This window comes from Haliotis rufescens, unplaced genomic scaffold, assembly GCF_023055435.1.
Source record: "Haliotis rufescens isolate VD_foot unplaced genomic scaffold, xgHalRufe1.0.p SCAF_18, whole genome shotgun sequence".
NCBI classification, from domain to species: Eukaryota; Metazoa; Mollusca; class Gastropoda; order Lepetellida; family Haliotidae; genus Haliotis; species Haliotis rufescens.
Window position 1 is genome coordinate 31253016 of NW_025963868.1, and position 18659 is coordinate 31271674.

The 18659-nt window shown below is 37.7% G+C and overlaps 1 protein-coding gene across 1 annotated transcript in view; it reads left to right on the forward strand.

Moving 5' to 3' along the window:
• The window catches only part of LOC124117861, a 28498-nt gene extending 27463 nt beyond the window's left edge, over positions 1-1035 (forward strand). Inside the window, exons 5-6 of the mRNA XM_046479887.2 lie at positions 195-390; positions 950-1035. Coding sequence (XP_046335843.2) covers positions 195-390; positions 950-1019 — 266 coding nt within the window. The 3' untranslated portion in view covers positions 1020-1035. The remainder of the gene's footprint in view (positions 1-194; positions 391-949) is intronic.
• The last annotated feature ends 17624 nt before the right edge of the window (positions 1036-18659 follow it).

Sequence of the window (18659 nt, forward strand, 5' to 3'; positions counted from 1 at the left end):
ATCAGTGATGACATAATGGCACCCTGCAAATATTACTTTAAGCCTCTTGAACAAACCCGCTTGAACTTTTTGATAATCAAACACCAAGCGTTTATTGGGTTTGCACTTTGTAGGTACTAAAGTACATGTCATCTGAATGTAAAAAGATGCTGATCATGATACACTGCCACACTATGTTTATTCGAATTATCTAGATCAGCCAGCGACTAATGGGTCTACGACTACTACTAACTCCAGTGATGACAGTTCAGCTGAGAACCTCAATAAAGACCCTGTTACAACCACTGTGGGATTTCCTGTCATCAACACTGTCATCGCCGTCATCACTGTCATCGCTGTCATCGGTATTATAACCTTCTGTGTAATACGATTGAAGAAACTAAGTCCTAAGTAAGACATTTCTGTTGCAGTTCATAACTTTTTATGCAAACATTTGTAATACACTCTCCCAAAAAAAGAAACGCATGGGTGAAAAAATATTTCCCCACGTCGTCATTATTTTATATGCTATTTCTGAGCGGAAGCTTATATCTGTGAATGTCAAACTTCACATGAAGTAAATCAGTGTCTGTTGTCAAAGTTAACTGACTAACTGGTTGCACCAGTCATAAACACATGCAAAGGCAAATCAACTGTTCTCCTGAACAAACACATTTTACAAGTCAAAATAGAGAATTGAAACGGACATCATTTTGGTCACTGATGCATCAAATGTTTTAAATGTCCTGCATGTGTCTATCGTAAAGTACATTTAAACTCAACAGATGTCATGACTTTGAATGTCGTAAACCAGATCAAACAACCTTTGAGCAAGAGTCGTTTGAAATCTTCGTCAATAGATGGTCTCCTTTATTTCTAGTTCTGGTGGGTAAATATGTTGAAGGGATTTGGCTATTTGACAGTTAAATGCTAACTTGACAAAGGTTTTTGTTTTCTATTTTGTTTACAGATCAGGTCAAGCTACGTGTGGCACCAGCAACCATGCTGAAACAGATACATTCCTATATCTGACAAGATAGACACAATTTTATGGATAACAACACTTTAATACTGTGAAAAGCGACGTTTCGGTATAGATCCTTATACTGTTGTCAAACAAAACAAGGATCTATACGGAAACGCCGCTTTTCACAGTATTAAAGAAGTTGTTATCCATAAACTTGTGTCTATCTTGTCATCCGTCAACTTCTAAGTAATGCCTATCAAACAATTCCCATAGCTATCCGTACTGTATTTTCCCCCACTGATTACTCAAAAGCTTCAAATACGGTTTGCACGTCTGATTTCACCATCTGTATTGTAACAACCATATTTGTAGGAGCATTCAAAATTTGCGTTTTATTTAGTATTACTACTACCAACACAGTGTTAGTTTACTCAGCGTTTGCTTTTTAGTGTTGCTGATGTGCTTACTATTTTAAGAGAGCTTCCGGTACCACTAGATTTCTGGGCACCCATGTAATATACTGTGAAAAACACAGAGTATTATGAAATATAAATGTAAGTACCAAGTATTAGAACAAAGATAATTATGTTACGACAAACATCCTGTGCACGATGCAAAACATAACACCAAAACACATCTGATAGTTTGCATGTGCGGCACGCATTAGTGCCACACACGTGCCTTGGGTGGAATTCCTGATTTGGTCACATTTCAAGGAAAGTCAGCTAATCTCTGTGAGCCCTTATATCCGTCAAAGTTATTGATTCTTGGTATCATAAAGTTGTGAGTTTCTTTGTTTATGTGTGACATAACGATGCGGCTATTGGCATACTGGCAACTGTTCGAAGTCAATACGTTCAAAGGGAATACTTTCAATGTTTCACAGTCTGTGATTAGCACACTATGGAACAGGTACCAACAAACCCAAAATGTTGACGATCGACCCCGTACCAGGTACAGGATCAATTCTTCCAAAGCCAGGCTCTACGCAATTGAGGTTAAACGGCGAATAAAATTGCTAAAAACGGGTCAGACGATTAGAAATCGTCTACATAGAGCTCATCTCTATGTTCTATAGTCACGTAAAATGCCGTCCCTTACAAATCGTAATATTTTTTGCCAAACAGACGCCAATGGTGTACACAACGTCGAAACTTGGGTAATCGTCGCTGGTCAGGCGTTAATCTTGAGTCCCGATTCAATTTGCACTTCCTTGATAGGCGTGGTCGTGTCTGGCGATGTCGAAAATGAACGTCAAGCCAATGTCAACCTGAGACCTCATGACAGATTTGGCGATGGATAGGTTATCTTGTTGGGCTGGCATCACTATGACTGCCCAAACCACACTTCATACATTGTGTAAGGAAGGGCACTGCACAGTACTATCTAGACAACATACTGACACCCTTTGTTGTCCTGTTTGAAAGGCGTTTGGGTCCACATTTTGGCTTTCAGGACGACAACGCCAGTGCTCACCGTGCACAAATCGACAATGTTCACCTCCAGCAGCACAACATCCATAGAATACCATGGCCAGAAATGAGTCCACATCTTTTGCCCATTGAATACATTATAGGGAGCTTTGTGCGTCAACGTCATAGGCCGCCAACCACGTTGAGGAAGGGACAAAATCGCCACTGGGAGATCTAGATTCACACGCAGTATGCCTCATCGAGAGAATGAATGTTTGACAAATCTTGGCGTCATTTCGCACTACTGTTCCAAAAACGTGAATGTTTCCATCTTACTCCTACCTTCTTTTCAGATGGTTGGCGGTCACAAGATACACTTTCATACTTCACTACCGGTCGTGATGTGTTCCCAATTCGTCCATTATTATCATATTATCAACTATTACTAGAAACTAATACCTCTTATGAGTTTGGAAATTTTAAGTTTATTCCGATTATCCCTACTTTTTTAGAAGAAAAGGTGAGATATTATGAGAATGAATGTTGACAGATGGATAGCCGTGATAAACCTTGAGATGGATCCTGCTGGAGGAACTAGCGTCATTTGGATGAGTGGGCCACGGGTTGTCAGTGATTGGAGAAAAAGTGGCAAAATCGATATAGTTTTAGTCAGCTGCTTTGTAGGAGGGTAGTATTGATATAATGTTGGGTTAAGTTTCGTCTGGTTAATTCCCATGATTGTAGTACATGATAGTTATCAAAGGCAAAAGTAACTGTGAATATGTTCTAAGTTATCATTTAAATGATGTTTTAGAAGTACAGAACGCTTCACTTCTTTGAAAATTAAAAGTGTACTGCTGTTTTATGTGGTTGATGATGATCTCCATTAGATTTCTAGGCTTTACCAATTTTATTTAATTAACAATAAAGCATTCATTTGGATCCCAGCATGTATCAAAACAGTCCCAGTCTACTATGGGAAGTGCTAACAAGTAACTTTGTGGATTGCAGTAACAAGATTATTTAGGATGTAAACCTTTACGATCAATATCATCATAGCATTGACATTTTCCATTTGTATGTGATCACGGTAACCTTAATCTGGGTTAACTGTCTCGCTTTATTTTTCAATTTATGTTTAGCAATATTCCTGTAACAGAATGGGTCAACTACTTCGTTTTTTATTACAAACTATATGCACATTTCACCTACACATTTATTTTAGAAATATTTAAAAAAATATAATCTAGAAGAAACATGTTACTCATGTTAATAGGTCATATTTAATGATTAAATACTTTATTATATACATACGAATGAAATACTGGAATTTATCAGTAACGATAGATCAAGTTATCAGTCACTAGTGACTGATATGAACAAGGTGCCGGAACTACTTTCTCCTGAATCAAAACATTAAAGAGTTATCCCCAGGCACAACTGGCGACAGCGAGACGTACCGCCAAGGCGAGAAGCGCCCGCTTGAATTTTCCGAGAATTGAACTTTCCTAATTTAATTCATGACAGCAAGCAACAATGTTTCAGTTAAAATGTTCGGGGTTCTATAAATGTGTTTATGTCAACTTTCATACTTATCTGTGAGAAAATTTGATCAAATTTGGTGGATTTTGTAAGCCTGGAGAGCGCTCAGCTGATCGTTCGACATTGTCACAGTACTAACTGTTTATGTATTCCTACGCCAATAAAATAATCGGTGTTTGAAAATGATTTCTGTTTTCATTTTTAACAGGAATGTTTAATTATAACAAACGAAAATGTCCACGGAACTTAATACTCGATATGAAATAATATATTTCGCATAATATATATTAACAGGGCTAGTTTTATTCACAAACTATATTCTTTTCGCAAAACCCCTTTATACGCCGGTGGTAAAGGGGCGACAGGGAGAACGTAGTAATTTATCAGACACTGTTTTCGAAAAAATATATCAATTGCAATGTATAAAATAAATAGAAAATTCAATGTGTTTTCTCAAATACCACTTTTATCTCATCTCGTGAAGTGCGTCACCCGTGAAAATATTAGAGTCTCCCCAGTTCAATCGATGAGATAAAAGTGGTATTTGAGAAAACACATTAAATATCCTCTATATATTCACCTGAAAGTATAATCTTTATTTCATTAGAGGGAAATAGAATGTTATCACCCAAATATACAACACATTATACCGGACGATTTTGTGCGGTGGTTTTCTGCATTTCTTGTCCAGTAACATTGATATGTTATCTGATTATGCACATTAGAATTTGTAAATAATAACTCTTTGAATATCACAGATAAGGAAACTGTATCCGATTGTGTACACATTTGCACATAAGAATTTGTAAATACAAATTCTTGAATATCACAGATAAGGAAACTGTAACAGATTGTCAAAACAGCTTCATACTAAAATTTTGTAAATAAAAATTCTTTTAATATAACAGATAAAGATATTGTATCTGATTGTGTTAAAAAATTCACATTATGATTTGTAAAAAAATACTCTTTGACTATAACAGATAGGGAAACTGTAACTGATTGTTAATATTATTGCTGCTGCTGTTGTTGCTGATGATTTCCCTTGATAAGCACATTAATAATATTGTTGATAAATTTGAAATGGATCTATCAGAAATGGAAAATGATATTAACCCTTGGAATATATTAGATCAACTTAGCCTGCCATATCAGAATATCAGAAATGCACATCAGAGGAAGATAGGTCCAAGAATTTGGGGCTGAAATTAAAAGAACTGTGCAAAAAAATAATGTCTTTATCTGTAATGGTAGAGTTGGCACGGAAGAAACAATAGGCAAAGCAACATGTAAAGGCAAATCTGTAGTGGACTATGTTATTTCATCACCATTATTATTATCGCTTTATGTTGATTATAAAATTAATGTTTACTCACCATTATATTCAGACGTTCACTCCTCTGATCGTTTTGTAATAAAATCCCCAAGAAACACCACCAATGGAGGTGTCCATCCCTCGGTAAATCCAGTTGAAGATAACGTTACAAGAGGCAAACCGTTACGATAGTAAGAAACCGGAACTCTATTTCAATGACATAAATGTTAAAACTAATGCTCGCCTCACTGAGCAGAGACAGTGTGCTCGCGAAAGCGATGCTGACCCAGATATGGTGAACGAGCGTGCTACTGTCAAAGCGGAAGTGCTGGTGGACGCTGCACGCACAAAATTTGGCGTTAGGAGCATTCGGGCGAATCGTCCGAAACAAAATAATAAGAAAAAGATAGCCCGTGGTTTAATGATGTGTGCAGAAAAATGCGAAAACATTTCCATAAAGCTAAATAAAATATAAGTTACGTAACACCCTATCAAATAGTGCTTTCTATCATCAAATGTCAAGAGCTTATAAGAAATGTATGGACAAAAGTATAAAACAATATCAAAATTAAACAAGCAAACAGTTTCGTGCCCTTTAGAAATACTAACCAAAAGAATATTGGAAGCTATAAAATAAACGTAATATGACCAAATCCGAAAATACTCCTGATATTGCAACGTTCTTTGAATTTTATAAAGACCTTAATGAATCTCAATGTAAAGGTGATATACCCGATGATGTTGCCGAAGATCAATAATACGACACTGGTGTTTTAAATAAGGTAATATCCGGAGAAGAAGGCCTTTCCGCCATTAAGAACCTCGTGGAAATAAAGCTACTGGGTTGTTGTTTTTTAAAACGATTATTTTATTGATGCTACAATTCATTAAATTCCACTTCTAACTGATTTTTTTTAGATTTGTACCAGATTGCTGGCTGAAGGGAATAATCAAAGTGATGTAGGAGAAAGGGTGGACACCTAGATCTGAACTTATATAGACCAATAACAATTCTCAGCTGTTTCTGAACACTCTTCACAAGTATCCTCAATGCGAGGCTCACTGAGTGTGTAGAAACAAATAATATTATAACTCCAGCCCCAGCAGGATTCAGAAAAGGATTCTCCACAAGTGACAATGTATTTGTTCTACATGCGATCAGGGAAATTTTAAAACAAGCAAAAGGAAGACTCTATTGCGGCTTTATTGATTTTACAAAAGTGTTCGACACTGTGTGGAGGGCTGGTCTATGGTATAAATTGTTAAATTATGTTGTATGTGGTAATTCTTTTAACTTAGTAAAGAACATGTGCCAGAACATAAAATCCACTGTTATGCTACATAATCAAATATCCCCATTCTCCCATGCACATTGAAGTAAGACAAGGCGAACATCTCTCGCCACTTTTGTTTTCACTTTTTATTAATGATATTGAGCCCTACTGAAATGAAGGAGTAAAGGTGTTGATTCAGATTACCAAAGCGAAACCAATTTAATATTCTGGCTGCAGTTTATTGTTTTGTTAGACGCAGATGATGCTGTCTTATTTAGTGAAGACCCTGCAGACCTACAACAAGCACATGACAATTTTCATAATTATTGTTCACGATTGAAACTAAATGAAAACTTGTCCAAAACCAAAATAATAGTTTCTGGAACTGGGTCTACTAGAAACAGCAATCTGAAATACTTATTCACCTTTGGCAATCAAACTATAGAAATTGTCGATAATTAAACTTACATTGGAATAACGTTTCACAGAAACGGGAAATTTCGAGAGGCCATCAAAGTCTTTTGTAGAAAATGCAAAAAAAGCTATGTTCTCATTTCTATCAGAAACACGCATCATTAATTTGCCTTTGGATAGTTTAATATCTACATTTGACACTTTGATTTCCCCGATCCTAATGTACTGTTGTGAAATCTAGGCATTTGAAAACATTAAACTAATCGAAAAAGTTCACTTAAAATTTCTAAAACTGGCAGCAGGTCTTCGAAATGCAACACCAAATTATATCAAAATGTACAAACGAGTTATTCTTTTTACTCATCTTTTTACTCTGGCATTAATTGCAATCTATAATCAAACTCCAAAATTAACAAATATTATTTATACATTTATCACTCATAATTACGCTGGCATGTCTGAAATACTTCCATGGACATCACTTGTCAAGAAAATATTAAAAAACTGTGGACTCGGTGACATATTTGACAACCCGCTGATGTGTTCTTCTTCATGGCTAGCTATCAAAGTTGAAGAAATATTGAAAGACCAGTTCTGCAGAAATGGCACAGTTTCATTACTGAGAGTTCTAAAGATGTGCACTATAACATTTTTAAAGGAAATGTAACCTTTGAAAAATATCACTATCTACCTAAAAATGTTTATCACCCAGTCTTACAATTTAGAACCACAAACCATAACTTACCAATTGAAACTAGACGCTGGTCTGATATCCCAAGAGTGGAACGTTGTGTAATTTATGTCGTTCTCCCGCGGTTGGTGACGAACCTAATATGTATAAATTGATGCATAAAATGTTTATCCAGCGAAAGAGTAAAATATATGAAAACCAAGTTCACATTCATTTGATACTGATATGTTTATTATATTGTAAATTCATATTATAATGTTTCTCATGTACCACCGTCGGTAGGTCTTTCTGAGTAATAAACTGAACTAAACTGTCATATATGCAGTTATTAAATATTTTTTGGAGTGAATCATAGCAATGAAGTATTTGACAAAGAATCATTCTCAAGCGTTCATCTCCTAGAGGGAACGTAAGGGTCGTTACAGTCACCGTGAATGCATTCTGTATTATGTATGATCCATGTGTGTCCATGGGTGATTATGGTGAGTTGGATTTAACGCCTCTTTGAACACTATTCAAGTTATATCACGGCGTGTCAGCTTAATTTGGGAGGAAAGCCCGAAGTGATGCACATCTCAGGCGTTTACCGTTTTGTTGGAACCCACGAGCACGGGTATAATGCTGACAAACATAGAAGCATACTTGGGGCGAACCGGGATTCGAACCCACGATCATAGGTTTCTGGCGATGTTCTGCTAAGGCAAAGACGCAGTCACAATCCCGCTGAGGAATTTGGAATGCAAAACGTGCTGTGGGTAGCATTATAGGCACAAGTATATTTTTCAGGGTGAAACGTGATCGTCTTGAGATATTTCACTTGTGTATATTCTCTATTCGACTAAATTGTCTACACATTTGGTGATCAGTCAAGTTTCAAACGGTGGGCAACCGGACAGGTATATCAGTGGGGGGTTGTTCTAATGGCAAGTAGTTAACCAGTAGTTGAGACATATCATTCTTCTCTATCATTTAACGTGAAACAATAACAAAATGTATTTACCTTATGATGCGGCCCTCTGAAAGTGAAGAAAAGGTGACCGGGTCAAATTTATATAAGGAATTGGTTTCCTTTTAACTTCTTTGAGGGGCATTTAGAAGTTGGAGTACGTAGTAAGGATAAGACATATGGATGAACAACTTCTTTATTAGAAGTGAGTGACATTTCGGTGTAGGTTCTGACACTGTTATTAAGCAAGTGATGCAAGTGGTATAAACAAAAGGGTAAAACCAGCAATATAAACAGTTGGTTATGTGAGAATTTGTTGCGGCAGAGTCCAGGTTGCAGTTGTTGTTGTCTGTGATGAGTCTCCCCTCCCCTCCCTGGAACAGTTAGCCACAATATCTAGAGACTCTTAAAGAAACGGGCCAACATTGATGTAGTTTTTTAACTCACGTGAGAGAAGTGTTTATGGGGCACCTTTGAACTTCCCCTGGCGTCGTCTGGTTGTACTGAACTGAATTTAGTCCCTTAGGTTTGTCATACTCAATTTTCTAGTAATCCATGGCCCATGGATAACCAATCTTCCCAGATTGCCTAGCTATTTGGGAATTTTAGTATTTCCTTGCTCAGTTGAAGTGACTGAATCTTTAGTCTTTTAGATTAGTTTTTATTTTATAGTCCAAGTAACTTATTTTAGGGATATGTCCTCTGTGTTTATTTCTCATTTTTTAACCAAGCCGAGGTTATTCACTCAGAGTGTTGAGTTAATTGACTCAGATGTAAACTGGTCGCAGCCGACTTAATTGGCTGACTACGCATCTGGTCTTTATCTTGTTAAATGATGTTTCAGCTAATCTCATTTTATTACTGGAATACAGTTGCTAAGCTAAGCCACTAGTGTATTTGTTTTGATTTAATTAATCAGTGATCTTTGTCAGCGGAGACTGTGTTTATTTGATTCTTTTAACACCATCCATTGGTACAATAACCTGATATTAATAAACCTGTGAACCTATTACCAAGTTTTCATTTTTACGTTATTTTTGTTTAATGACACCCGTAAAAGGATAAGTAAAGATATTACTCTCTTAAACTGCAATCAGTAATATTTTCACTTTTTAAGGTATCTGGAAACGTCTTAGCTTTGACAGTGTTGTTCCTACTCAGTAAAAGGAAATTACGTAAGGATAAGTTATATAGATGAACAACTTCTTTATTACAATTATGAGTGACTTTTCGGTGTAGGTTCTAACACTGTAATCAAGCAAGTGATGTACAGAGTATGGTTGACAGGTAGGAGGCAGTGTTTATGCAGTAGAGTCGATATCAGATGTAGTTACACTGGAGTGGAGAAGCCTGTTATGTACACAAAAGGGCAGTAAACATGTTGACCGGTGAAGTCAGTAGTAAAAACAAAAGGAAAAAGTCAGCAATATAAACAAAAGAATTATGACTGATTGGGGTCTTTGATGAGTTGATGGTTATAGCCTTGGTCACGGTTATTGTGGATGTTTCCAGGTTTTTTTCTTCAATGTGGGTCATAAATATCTCGGGGATCAATGGTGATAGTTGGGATCCCATTGGGAGGCCGTGAGGTTGCTGATGGATGTTATCTCTCCAGGTGAAGTATGTTGAGCTGATACAGGAGTGTATGAGTCGGATGTAAGGCGGGTGTCTAGGGATGGGTGGATTTCCTCATTGCGGGTTCTGATGATATCAGTTGACTTGTCCCGGGGTACAGTAGTGAGGGGGCAGGTCGACTACGTCATAGCTGATTAAGGTGCCTGGCTGGGGGATGTCATGAATCGTCTTGAAGAATTCAGACGAATCTGCCACAAAGGACCTGGCAATCTTACCAAGAGGTGCGAGGAGGCGGCTGGGCCGTATTGTAATTGAGCAGACTATGAATAATGTAATCAACCTTTTCAGTTCATATTCTTTGATTTTGATAACTGTAAATGGACATACTGTTAAGACATTACTTAGCACTACCATTAATTTGTTTCTGTCGTCAAGTTGTGATTTCTGAGAAACGTTTAGCACTGGTTGACCTTTTAAAATCACACTGGCTCTTTTACCTCAGTGCAGCTTCGAAAGAGGAAACGAGTCACATATCATTTACCATTAGTTTAAAGGTATGCAATGACAATGTTATTCATCCCCCATTTGTATACATAAATAACTGCAGAACGTTATAACTTTCAGATCTTTCGATCTTCAAGTGAAATGAATAAAAAGTTACTCTCTACGCAATGATATGACCTTGCGTGGCTATAACAGCGAAAGTATATATACAATGCAGAACACAAAGTAACTGGAAAATGTATCGTTTTTTTTTCCCGAAATGATGACAAAGAAGGGAGCTCCCAGGAGAATTTTGGTTGTGTGCTCATTTGATTGTGTAATCCCAAAACTCGAATTGCCGTGTTTGGTACTGATCTATCGACTTTATGTAAGTCAGCCTACCTCCCGTCTGAAGCCGGGAAGCTAATACCAGGAGACAAAACATAAAGGATGGCATACTGTAGAAAACAAACAGGAAATTAATTCCCATTCGTTTGACTGCCACATCAACAGCTCGGACAATTCCTGGGTTGAGACCAATCAGTTGAGGGAGCACAACGTCTGGCTCCGACGTCCAGCGATACGCCCAGTTTTGCCTCCACGTCGCCGTCAGGCACGTCTAGCTTGGTGTAGGTAGCAGCTGATGCTCAGAAGACAAGACAGGTTTAATCTAAATATTTCTGATGGTCGTGCAAGTGTCTACAGCCGTCCAGGAGAACGTTTTAGTGACGACTGTGTTACTAAACGTCATCACTTTGGGGGTGGAAATGTAATGGTATGTGGTGGCGTCACAGCTCATGGGAGAAAACAGCTCATCATTAATAAAGGCAACCTGGACGACATCGTTCAGGATTAGGTACTTCCCTTAGTGAACATCCAAGGACATAACATCACGTTGCAGCAGGATAATGCCGCCCAAATGTTACACGTATTGTAACCTATTTTCTGAGGACAATTTTTCAAGACCTCTCCCCCATAGAATATGTCTGGGATAAGATACAACAACGCCTACGACATGCCTAGAACCAGGGTTATGCTGTCTCGGTTCGGGCACTCTTTGGTTGACATTTGGAACAACATCTCCAGACTGTACTCAATCAACTGGTGTCTTCAATGCGTCGCCGCTGCCTCGCATGCATCACCGCAAATGGTGTTCACACCCTATTGTTAATTGAGTGATTACACCGCCCCTCTTTTAGTGCGTGTCTCTATGTCTCCTGTAAATGAATTTGTTTTGATAAAACATGGGTCAGAGGAATGGCCAAACAATAAGTTATTTTCCTGTGAAGTATCAGATTGACTACACATGCGTGTTACCTTTGTCTAATATCAGAAGATGATGTGAACTAGACGACATCGTCCCAATTGTTGCTGTCTACTCACTGCTGTGTCAGATTAGGTGGCAGGAGTTGCTATTCTTGGCTGTAAGGACGCAAAAGGTCAGTAAACAAATATACTCTCTTACAATGCAATGAACAATAAATTCACCTTTTTCAAGTATCTAGAAACGCCGAAGTTTCGGTTTTGTCAGTGTTTACTTTATGTACGAGAGGGATTTGTATTGCAATAAATATTAAATAAAACAATGGCTGTATTTCCATTTGTATCTTGCGATGGTGATTTTTCAAATGAATGCATGCTAGCTATGTACGTTTTGTACAGAAGGACGAAAAAATGTGGTTAAATGTAAGTTTGTTTTAGGTCGGAGATGGGTAAATTGTTGGGAACAAAAAGGTTTCCCTTCATATAATAGGTTGTATTGCCAGCTATGTTAAAAAAACATACATGTATCCTTCACTGTCTGTGCAAGTCAATTTCATATGTAAGGCGCAATTTGTGATATAAGTTTTACGTTGTAATTATAGATTTGGGGAATGTCTCGCTGTGGTCCCCGAAGTGATATTGCTCGAATAATGCTAAAAGCAGCGTAAAACCATACTCACTCACTCACTCACTCACTATTTTTCTGGAATGTGCCCATTAACATATTATGTCAGAAGGTAAATGATGTGTCAGTCGGATGGTAACAACAGTTCCAACCGAAAAATCTTAGGCAGCGATATAACGATATATAGGTAAAATTCATGACTTACAATATTGTTTCTTCTTGTCTTTTGCGGCGATCCAATTGTCCGCCCGCTAGAGCAACTGTCAAAGGAAAAATTACTCTAATCCTAGTCTGAGACGTCATTTTTGTTTACATTTTGCCGGTCCTGTCACAACCTTACAAAGTGCAAAGTCAGATGTACACACAACGCCAAAATGAAACAAGGCAACAATCTGGACATATTTCGGCCAAATCCGACTGTTTTGAGAAAGGCCTCAGCTCGAGAAGCACAGATAGGGGCACATATACTGATAAGCTAGTGTCCTCGCTAAATTGTTTTACAATTTATATCTCCAAAGCTGCCAAAACCTTAAAAATGTCTCAGCTACGTCCAAGTTAGACACTCAATTCTGTTATCCATGTGTTTTCTAATGTCGACATTACAATGTTCATTCCTTACGACACGAGTTCGTTTTGATAACAGAAACTTGACGTCAGCGTAGATATTATCCTTTTGAAAACACGCATACTTTCCACAGGACAAGTAGTGATGGCAAAAAGTTAAAAAAAAGAAAAGATAGAGAAACGTAGCCTCTGCTTTGTGATTTAGACTAAAGCTTCAAGCAGACAATTTCACAAAATCACAAAGGTAAGAAAGTTTATTGAGTTGTCTCCCTTTACATGGAGCGGTGAATTGCCAGGTGGCTTTCAGAGCCACCCAGTTGTAATGTCACTGGCTCTGTACTGTTGCCACCTTACCCAACTGTAGAGTTGCATTTTGAAGTACTTTAGAGTAATTAGGCGTGAACAATAGAATGCTGATACAGTCAGAGTATTCACATATATATATAATAGATGTATACCCAAACTGACACCATTTAGAGGCCTATATCACAAAATGATATTCAATATCCATCAACACTAGAATAGCTATACTCGGCTCATTCACTACTGTTTCAGAAAACAAGGACATAATTCATGCATATGGAAATGTGATCAAGTGAAACTACATTTTGTGTGACCCATTACTCGCAAATTACATCAGCAGCTGAAATCTGTCAGTGTTTACTCAACATCATGGCGACGATGTTTCTGCTTTACATTGTGGCCGGAAGACTATATGTGTGTGGTATATATCTGTCTTCGTCAACAACACTTGGCATTATATATAGTTGTTCTTTTGTTGTTGTTTTCTTGAATAAATTCTCAACTTTCTGTCAACTGTCAATATGCATTAATCAATAGGTTTGTATGATGAGTATTTGATTTGCGTGCAGGTCTGGCCTCCGTGACAGCTGACTACCCACACACTGTCACACGTGCTGGCTACTATGTTAACATAACCGCGAGCCCGGCTAATGTCAGCCACCTATATTACGTATGGAGGAATGGTTCAGAAGTTGTAAGACAGGTCGTCCCTAAGTCACAGACTTGTAGAGGTACTCAACAGGAGTAACACTGGCTACACCACAAGGATCAGATACACAGGGGAGGTCCCACCATCACAGACCGGACAGCTGAGGGTCTCTGTAACCGTATAACCTCAACATCTCCACACTTCCTGGAGTCTTCCTCTAGACCGGTTTCCGTACTCGTATACCCTGAACACGCCCTCCTTCTCCCGGAGTCTTCCTCTAGACCGGTCTCTGCACCCGTATAGCCTGAAGATGTTCTACACCTGGAGGAGAAACAACAGGAGGGTGGAGAGCGGAGTACACGTGGAGGGGGCAGTCCTGACTACAGACAACGTCACCAAGGGGCACACGGGTGTCTACACGTGTCAGTCTGAAGAAGAGGGCGTCCTGTCAGACTGGAGTCAGGGATACACTCTGAATGTTCTGTGTGAGTGGAAAGGTTGTTTTGTTAATGTATTGTTTTGTATTTCTATTGATTAAGACGTAGTATGAGTTGGTTAGGACATAAACGAAACAGTTGTTTTCATAATTTGAACCACACTGAATTAAATTTGGTACTTGAACCTGAAGCATGATGTTTCATATGTTCATCCTAAATCCAATGGAGGACAAGGATGTCTACAAGACCGTCATGTCAAACTGAAGGAGAGGGGTTACTGTCAGACAGGAGTCAGGGATACACTCTGAATTTCTGTGTGAGTTGAAGTTAGTTAATGTGGAATTGATTTTAAAAGTATCATGTACAGAAAGAGAATGTTTGCATATAATGCATATCTCATTTAATCTGCTAATGTTCAAGGTTGTTTTTACTTTGTTAAGTGGTGGCCCAGTCGTCTTAGGCGCAGCGATTCGCTGTGCAGTGATATAGGTGATCAGTTACGATAGAAAAATGATTAGATTATTTCTATTATTCAGATGGACCAGACACGTGTCTGCAGTAGAAGGTGACCCTCTCACAGTGAGATGTTCTGCTGACTGTCACCCCGCCTGCACTGTGACCTGGTGGGACACATCTTGACAGAGGGAGATCACAGGACATAGGGAGGCTGTGTTGTATATACCAGCTGTAGACAGACCTGTGTCTGGACAATACACTTGTCACGTCAACAATACACATGGCATGTCATCAAGGACCCTGAAGCTGGATATACATTATAAGATTATATTGAAATTAAACTACATAATCTGATATGAATCACATCTTACCTGTAACTTAAAAAGCATAATTCCATGTGTTCCAGTTATATCAAATATCAAATATCCAAATATCCAAATTGAAACAATAACTTAATTCAGAAATTTATACGCAACCAAAATTAGTATGACTCCACATACATCTTTGGGACCACTTTCAAACAGATTGCAAGATATGGTTGTGCTATTATAATGGCACTGTTTGGTACTATCTGTTCAGTGCTGACAAATGTATCTTTGAGTTCGTTCTCTTGTAGCTGGTTCACATCCTGGGCTTGTTGTCTCAACCGTCGCTGTACCTGTCGTCGTTGTCTGTTGTTTGTGGCAAAAGAGGGAAGAAAGGTAATGTCATCTTGAAGAATTCATGTATCTATGTGTGTGTGTGTGTTTGTGTGTGTGTGTGTGTGTGTGTGTGTGTGTGCGTGTGTGTGCGTGTGTGTGTGTCTGCGCACGCGTGTGTTTGTGTGTGTTTGTGTGTGCGTGTGTGTATGTGTTTCATACTATTACTATCAACCAGCTTCTTTTGATATTTGAGGGTGACATTTTATGAACATTATTATTGATCATTGTAAATGCTGTCGGCGATGTATCTATCAAACGTATCTATATTTCAGAGTTAAAGCACGAAATAAGGAGGATAATGAAAAACAGTTTCAGGAAGATCACAGCCGTAAGTCTATGCGACTAAACGTAATCAATGAACTCTAAAAAACAGTTCACCTTCTTCACATGATCTGGTAATAGTCTTCCTCTGCGCGAGTGACCATCAGGCAAGACCAACTGGTATTTCTGGCTTACTGTGTCGCCTTCTTGTAATCGATATTCAATAACACAATGGTAACATTTGTGTAATGTAAGAAATCGTAAAGGGGTAACTGTATACTGGATGACTGTCCTATGCTAATTTGGTCTTTCTGTGTCGCCTTCTTTTACTCCATTAGACTTCATGTACAAACGGAAAATCTTACACAAACCATTTCTGAAACTGATCTGCGTTGTTATCACGATGGCAACATTCATTGTGTACTGGATGGCTGTTCTATTCTAATTTGTTTAATTCATCACTGCAGGGCCACAACCCAAAAATAAAATTGCTCTATTGGCAGAACAAATTAACTTCTATTTTAATGGATGCAATTTCAGTTGTGGTGCACACAATTTCTTCTTTATTATTAATTTTGCCAACGTAAATCATCACAATCACACATACATGAACTCCGACATATTTTTATTCTGAATAATAATGTGAAACTTTGATGATATATAACATGTTCAATATTATTTTAAAAGAAAGATAGTATCATTTTTCTTTAAAACATAGGTGCTACTTCCCTCTAATATATTATCATAAGTTATGTATGTTTGTTTGTTGTTTATTGCCGCACAAAGCAAAATTTTAGCTACATGACATCAGTCTGTAAATAATCAAGTCTGGACCAGACAAACTAATGATTGACATCGCGAGCATCGACCCACGCAATTCAGATGAGATGTCATGCATCAAACAAGTCAGAGAGCCTTACCAAACTATCCCATCGGTCGCCTCTTACGACAAGCAAAGTCGCCTCTTACGTCAAGTATGACGGCAAGCTTGAGTTGCTGAAGAACAATTCAAACGCGGATCGTCACAGGTCAATTTATATATGAAGGTTTTACTCAAACTAGGGACACCTCTTTAAAGCACAACTTTTTCTTCACCCATGGGCATACAAGAAGTTACTTTAGCTCGTTGTTTTTTATCTTTTGTATCATGAATTTGACAATCATTAATGAAAAAGGGAAACAAGATGACCACATGCTCAAAGATCCATACTACTTTCCGTTCATTTAATATCTACGCATACATGTCTTCGCCTGTCATTTCTTGTATGTTTTGTTTTCAGAGAGGCCTTGTGCTAGGTAATTATAACTTGTTTCGTGTATTTCAATAGAGGATAAACACGTTTTTATTTAATTTATTGAATGCAATATTTGTATTTCATTAAGAATTGATACCAATATAGTGACCTCAACGTTTTAAGTTATCAATATATGCCCTGCTCAGAACAGGATCAGGGCCGTATTGGTGAGATGTTGGCATGTCTTCATGTACATTTTGAGCCATAGCAACTACGCTATGTATATTCCGAGGTGTGTTTGCTAAAGTTCCTGGTACACACCTAAGTCTTTTTTTGGTAGATATTCCTGTTAATCTTACCATAGTCCTGTTGAATGTGTCATTTCGTTTAACACGCAATTGGTACATAACAGTTCAGGATAATAGAAATAGTATACGCTACAATATTCTGAACTACGGAAAACATTGTAGCAATGGACTTGTTGGAACAAAACGTTGACAGTTTTGATTTAGTGTCACCTTTAGCCCGAATAAATATTTTAGAAAATTTTCATCAAATTCTAAATATATTGTGAGAGTTAACTGGCTGAAACCTTGATCTGTAGATTTAGAGGTAACCTATCAAGCAACAACATTAATTATAGGTCTGAATTACACATTTCAGATGTAATAGTTTCTTGTTTTAGATAGAATTAGTAGATTTACATGTAACAATAGTACATCAAACTAATTTATTATGAAACAGTGTTTATTTACAGATGGTCATGGCATGAGGTATATATATAATAAAATTATATCCGCAAAGCTTTCTTTCATGGACATTTTTAAAAATCAGATCACATACAATCCAACATATATAAGTCATAGGTGCCTCGTTTGTGTTAACAAAATGTGTTTCTGGTGATGACATATATTAAGTAGATGTCCTTTATCAATTGGATTAATGTAAGTGAGGAATATGTAATTAGTTACAGTAACCGACTGCTGAGGGAACAGGTCAACATCTACAGGTCTCTTCATTCTTCAGCTTCTTCTACGGAGGAAAACGATACCAGGTACAGCCATGTGTGAGGGGACAGTTCCACATCTACACGTGCCTCCACCCTTCAGCTTCCTCAAGAGAGGACCACAGTACCAGGTGCAGCCTCGTATGAGGGAACAGTTCCACATCTACACGTCTCGCCACCTTTATCACGCCGGAATACCTACCCATTATATGATATATGAATATATATTGTGTTGAAACTGGTGGCTATATCATCTACTTCAGAATACTTTTCGCTTCATAGTACATATTCAAATGAACATTAAACTGAATTCAGTTTAGAAATCCAGTTAAAACTCAAAGGAAGAACACATTATTGTAAATTGAGCCATTAACTGAATGTAAACAAACGCACGTGTGTAGATTTAAATCTCTTACCATGCATGACTCTTATATGTCTTTACAACTCACACAACACAATTCTGTTAACCATGTGCATTCTAATATCAAATTGACTATTTATAATTATAAGTTATCACATTATGCCATAATTGATTTAAGTACTCTGGATTATTTGTTATCA